The sequence below is a fragment of the Kryptolebias marmoratus genome, linkage group LG12 (assembly GCF_001649575.2).
Source record: "Kryptolebias marmoratus isolate JLee-2015 linkage group LG12, ASM164957v2, whole genome shotgun sequence".
Classification (NCBI taxonomy): Eukaryota; Metazoa; Chordata; class Actinopteri; order Cyprinodontiformes; family Rivulidae; genus Kryptolebias; species Kryptolebias marmoratus.
Genome location: NC_051441.1, coordinates 12,287,566 through 12,293,565, shown reverse-complemented (window position 1 = coordinate 12,293,565; position 6,000 = coordinate 12,287,566). Strand labels below are relative to the sequence as shown.

The 6,000-nt window shown below is 44.9% G+C and overlaps 1 protein-coding gene across 1 annotated transcript in view; it reads right to left on the bottom strand.

Moving 5' to 3' along the window:
• Nucleotides 1-6,000, bottom strand: part of LOC108239220 (trinucleotide repeat-containing gene 6C protein-like) — a gene marked incomplete at its 5' end in the record, with an annotated part of 38,964 nt that overhangs the window by 12,276 nt on the left and 20,688 nt on the right. Inside the window, 3 exons of the mRNA XM_017421803.3 lie at nucleotides 23-48; nucleotides 652-846; nucleotides 2,679-5,162. Coding sequence (XP_017277292.2) covers nucleotides 23-48; nucleotides 652-846; nucleotides 2,679-5,162 — 2,705 coding nt within the window. The remainder of the gene's footprint in view (nucleotides 1-22; nucleotides 49-651; nucleotides 847-2,678; nucleotides 5,163-6,000) is intronic.

Genomic DNA, 6,000 nt, shown 5'->3' with positions numbered 1-6,000 from the left:
CTCCTCCTCCTCCTCCTCCTCCCCATCCATCTTGCATAGGTTTGGCGGCTGGAAAACACAAGCAAAAATATTTACAGGCCGTGCAGAAGTTACAAAAGAAGTAAAAAAATTAATAAAACAAATGCTGTGAATGTTTCTACTTTATTTAGAATATATTAAGGGTTTTACTAGAAGAACAAAACCTTTAGTTGCAATGAGTTAAATTAGAAGATTATAGTTAATATCGTGACATGAACAGGGATCCCCAACTCATTACATACTAAAGTTCTTTAATTATTATTTTTTTACTTTTATTTCACAAAATCTGAAAGCTTACAAAAACAAAACAGACAAACTACAGTCTTATAGATTTAGCAAAATGAGGCATGTCACCAAATGCAAAAAAGTTTCTACACTAAGATAATTTTGTCTACTGAGGCAAAACAGGAATGACAAGAACGTGGCCAGGTAAAATAACTGAGTACCAGAAGCATTAATGTAAAATGTCAACATATTACAGCCACTAGGGGTCAGTGTAGCTCTATTGGTTGAATTCATAGGGCTTCCCTGGTGTCATGTTGTCCTTGATTTGACTCATATTTGATACTGAACTTGGAGCAAAAAACGTGGTGCCATTATTACTCGAAGATTAAACATCCAGGGTCTGTTTACCAGGTTTGCAGGATGCAGTGTTCATTGTTGGGTTGCTCCTGCGATAGCCGTCTGGGTTGCCGTCTCCCCAGCCTCCGGAGCTTCCAGTCGGTTTGCCCCAGGCAGACGTGCCATTATCTACGCTGACGGGAGAGGGTGCAGGTTCCCGCCAAGAGCTTTCTGATTTGGTGTGGGAGCTGGGTAAATCTCCCCAACCTGGAGGACACACAAGGACAGCAGCTAGTCAGTCGACTAACTTCTCAGCCAAAAATGAGTATCATAACACGTTTGTTGTGTAACTGAAAGCTTTGTCTTATTTCATTGTATTTAGTGTTTTAAACTCAAGAAGACAGTACACAATTAACAGGCTGTCACTATTATAATGTCCAGAGATCGTCATTTAAATGTTGTGTATAAAATAATAAAGATTAAACACTTCAAGAAACACTTGGTGCCACTAAACAAAAGTAGAAACATTTAGATTTTCAAAAAAATCAACATTAATTTGGATGTTTTCACGCAGACGTTTGGAAAATTACAATGTTACCAAATGATCTAAAAGAGGTCAGAAACATACAACGGGTTAGATATCTAATACATAGATCAATCTGCATCGAAAATGATTGAAAACCTTAGAAGTAGAAGCAACAGATGAGGCTCGTTTTAATAGTCATTTCATTTAAAATATCTGAAAAACTTATAATTTAATCAGATGTTTATTCTGATCTGGTGCTTGCATGCGATGTCGGACATTTCTAAATTCAAAAGATAAATGAAAAGATAAATGATAAATGGTGTTCACTTTTTATTTGTTTCAAATTCATTTATACAAACTAAACGTTAAATACGACTTCTTGGAAAATATCAGTGTGTGTGGTGCCAGTCACACAGGGAGACAGAAAACTGGTCTTGGCTGAGCAGGATTGTTGGTAGAGGGAGGAGGTCCCCGTTTAGGATCTGGCGCACACTAGTCTCTTTTGGCATGAGAAGCACGGAGCCGCTGCTACGCCTGCTGCAATGCCAGACTCAGCTTAGCTCTTCCACCAGGGAAAGGTCAAGTCCTACAGGCTGCTCCAAAGCTACAGTCAACCTTCTGGTACGACAGGCCAGAAAGCTATAATCATCTAAAGAAGCAACAAGGCAAACAGTAATTTTATCCCCACATTATTTTGAAACAGTAGATATTCTTCTTTGTTTGATATGCTCTAAAAATATCTGTGATGAGACTCTATCCAAGCCCAACACAGGGAGTGCATGCAGGGTCTAATGAGTAACTGCAGGGGGCATCTGCTCTCTTTTGGTGCCTGGGAGCTGGCTCCACCTCCTCCCCTAAACTACTGACAGATGGTAGCTCCCATATAATCACATACTTCCGATCTGTCTCAAACTGTTGGTGGCAAATCAGTATTTTCGCGAGGCGCGCTGTAAACAGCATTTTTGTTCTTCCTTTGGGTACCTATGTTAGGTTGCCAGGATTACTACTCCCCCCCTCCTCCCCCTCACACACAGTTGTACCCAGTGTTGTGAAATGTGAGAAGCCTCATGAAAGGGCAGATCTGGCACTGCCTAACTGATCTCAAGAGTTGATCAGATGCAAATCCGAATGGAGCAAACTAGGTCAAGATTTTACCTTAAGTGGATCAACAGCTTGGAGCTTAATACTGCACTCTGCAAACTACCTAACCAGCCATCGTGTTTAGCACCTTAACTCTGAACGTATAAAACAGAAACCAAGAACAATATTTTGCTCCAGCCACATTAGAAGAAATAAAATTAAATAACCTGTCTGTCCGTCTATTTGTCTTTTAGCAAGATTACTTAAAAACTAATGAACAGATTTTGATGAAATTTTCAGGAAATGTTGGGGTTGTCACAAAAACGTGATTAAATCTGGGTGGTGATCTGGATCAAGATCCAGATTCTAAAACTTTTTAATGACCGTATGGCCTTGTCGGAGGTTTGAGCTCTAGTTTACAGGTAATCTAGAAACTATAGGCCAGTCAACCTGAGCATCTTTGAAAAGTGACACAATAAAATATGATCATTACCTTGAGCTATCAGCGGACCTCTGATGTGCGACTGGCCAGTCTGGTGTTGCACTGGAGGATCCATAGGGCCACTGGTAGGACATGGGTTCTGAGTGTTTTGGCTATGGTTCTGTAAAGGTGCAGGTGGCCCATGATAGGGGTGATTGTGAGTGTGGGGGTGGTTATTGTTGGATCCTGAGGGATTACTTCCTCCTGTGGTAACTTTAGCCTGGGACTTTCCTGAATTGTTCCTATCCCATAAATTGACTGCCTTATTGTAGGCACCTGGGTCGCCCCAAGCAGACGTCCCATCATCTATCTCCATCTTACGCCGGATTGAGGGTGGAGATGGCTCCTCCCAGCCTGTAGGCTCATTTGAGGGCTCTGATTTACTATTCCCCCAAGCTGCACCCTGCTTCACTGAGCTTGAGCCACCCCAAGAGCCCATGGCGCCTCCTCCACTATTACTGCTGGGCCCATCTTGAGGCTTGCCTATCCAACCTTGAGGGGGACCACAGGGACGCTGGGGTGCTGATTCACCCCAACCCCCACTTCCTCCAGCTCCAGATATCCCTGGTCCTGAAGTTGACCTTCCCCAGTCTCGTTGATTTTCCTTCCAGTTTCCAGATTCTCCTTCCCAATCAGGGTTCGTGGAACTCTTCTTGCTCTCTTCTGGTTCCTCCCAATCCCCTGTATTGCTTCCACTGTTGCCCCAGGTATGGGATGTTTTGGGTTGCTCTCCCCAGCCCTGGGGTGTTGACTTGCCTTGAGAATCCTCCCACCCTGCTGATTTTTCCTCTCCCCAGGACTGACCACCATTCTTGGGTATATTGTTGGTAGCGCCTCCTGATGGAGAGTTCCCCCAGCCTCCATGTCCAACGGGATGCTTGACGTTGTTGGGTAGCTCTCCCCAACTAGAGCCGGGCAGGTGTGTAGCAGCTACGCTTCCACCCCAACCAGAAGCTCCCTGAGAACCAGGTACATCATTTTTATTCCCACTGTCAGTCCTCTGTGAAGGGCCTGTGGTAGTGTTTGAGGGTCCCTGCACTTCACTTGAAGTGGATGGACCAGAGCCCCAGGATTCAGTCCCAGCATCATTCTTCCGTTTAGTATCATCCATATCCCAGGTGGTGTGCTGGCGTACAGGGGTCTGTCCCCAACCAGTATTACACAGAACCCTGGGGTCTAGCTCCTGGGCAGGGAGAACAGGAACTGGTTTGTCTCTGGATGACTGGTCTCTCTGTCGGGGATATCCATCAATGCTGTCACTACTCCCTTCACTAGCACCAGCTGTGCTCACAGCTCTACTCCAATGATTAGCTTGTGAATCCTGGGGAGGAGAGCTGGGTGCATCCCAGCTTCCCTGGGTCTCTTCACTATGCTGCTTCCCCCAGTCTCCACTAGACTGTTCACCCCAGCCTCCAGAGTTCCCTGGTCCACTTCCTCCATGGCCCCAGGCTGTATCCCAGCCAGGTCCTTCCTTTGATGAAGTTGTTTTTGAGTTACCACTGTTACCCCATAAAGAGTTATCATCTTCTCCGTTGACCTGTGAACCGCCTGGTGGTGGCTGTCCTATAGGACTCAAGCCTGCAGGTGCACTGCCCCAGCCAGGCAAGTTTCGGATTGGGCTGGGAGGTTCCTGCTTTTGAGTCTGATTTGGTCCATCAGTTTTAAGGTTCTGAGGTTCTGAACTGAAAGACACATTCGTGGATGGGGTGGGGTGTGACTCTGATACATCAGAAGCCATTATGTTACCCCATGCGCTGCCAATACCAGAGGACTTGCTGTTAGTGTTGGCTCCAGAACAGGTGCTGGTCTGAGTTGGTGGGGGGCCAGGAGGATTACAGAGGTTGGGTGCAGTTTGAGGAGATGAAATGGTGTTGGCTCCCCCTGAGCTGCCTCCCCCATCATGTCCCAACATGGGCCAGGCAGATGGGTTGGCATTGGGGTTTAGGTTCAAGTTAAAGTTGTTGGTGGAGGATGATGAAGAGGAACCCCAACCTCTGCTGCCTCCTCCTCCCACTGGGCTGTCACACTTCCCTTCATTCCCCACTGAGGACTGTGTGGGACAATGAGAGGGTCCAGGTCCAGAGCCCCAACCACGATTGGTTGTAACCTGGCTAGAAAGCATGCTGGTTCCAGTATGATTGGCAGGGCTAGGCCCACTGTTGGCTTTGCTGCTAAGGTGGTTGGCAGGAAAGTGGCCTGTCTGACCGTTGGCCCCTGTGGCCATACTCACTGTACTACAACTACTGCTTGTACTACTGCTGCTGCTGCTGGTCAGGTGACCAGGGTCAGTGTCCAAAGGGCATCCTCTTGGAGGGGCCTGGCTTTGGCTGAGGGTAATAGAGGGCCAAGCCTCTGTGTCCTTCTGGTCAATGATCAATTTATCCCAGCCACTAAGATTGGTGGAAGATGCAGCACTTGTGGCACTTCTATTGGCTGGTAGATGTCCCCAGGGGGGATTATCATACTGGGCTCCTTGGCCACTCTGTGGGGGCAGTTCTAAGTAAGAAAAAGAACATAAAAACAAGTGAGATTAAACAAGAGAATGAGGTCAAAAAGGCAGAAGTTACCAACATTATTTACTCACAGAAGTATAAAAGACCAATGAAACATACACGCATGAGGTGCCTATTTATAGACAGAACTAAACTCTTTACAAATCAAAACAAAAAATAAAACATCTACAAAACTGTGCAAATCTTTAGAAGTAGCCTTGATCATTCGTTCTCTAGGTTTCCTGAAAGTTTTCTGTTGATTTTGGCTGTAATTTCAATAAATTTCTGTCCAGTGTTTGTTTCTGATCATGACAACATGGTCAGTTTATGTCGAGGAAAGTGAACAAGCTGAGGACAAAAGTGTCAGATCAAAAAAAAAAAATTAAAATAATCTATCTTTAGCAAATGAATGTAATCTGAAAATCTTTAAGAAATGGGGGAAGGGGGGGAGACCTCAAAAACCTGAAAAGACCTGAGAGATGCACTATCCTTCAGTTGATCATCTACTGCAGCTAAATTGCTCAGGGGGCCACAGTTAATGAAAGCAAACAGCTCAGGGGCAAGACATCCAGAAATTATTGTTATTATGTACATTTAATTTACTTTACAGTTTATTTTTATTTTAAATTAACTCATTGGCAGTCAGACTGAGTTGTAAAGCCCTGTCATAGACCATCTATACAATAGGACCACCTCTGACAATATTTGTCATTTAAGATTTTTTCAAATGTTTCTCTAACAGATTTTTTTTCTGGTTCAAAATCTAGCTTAGTTTTAAAGTGGACCAATCTCACCCCCAGGCTGCAGTGGCATTGGCCTGATGCACTGTTTGCCAAGTTTTC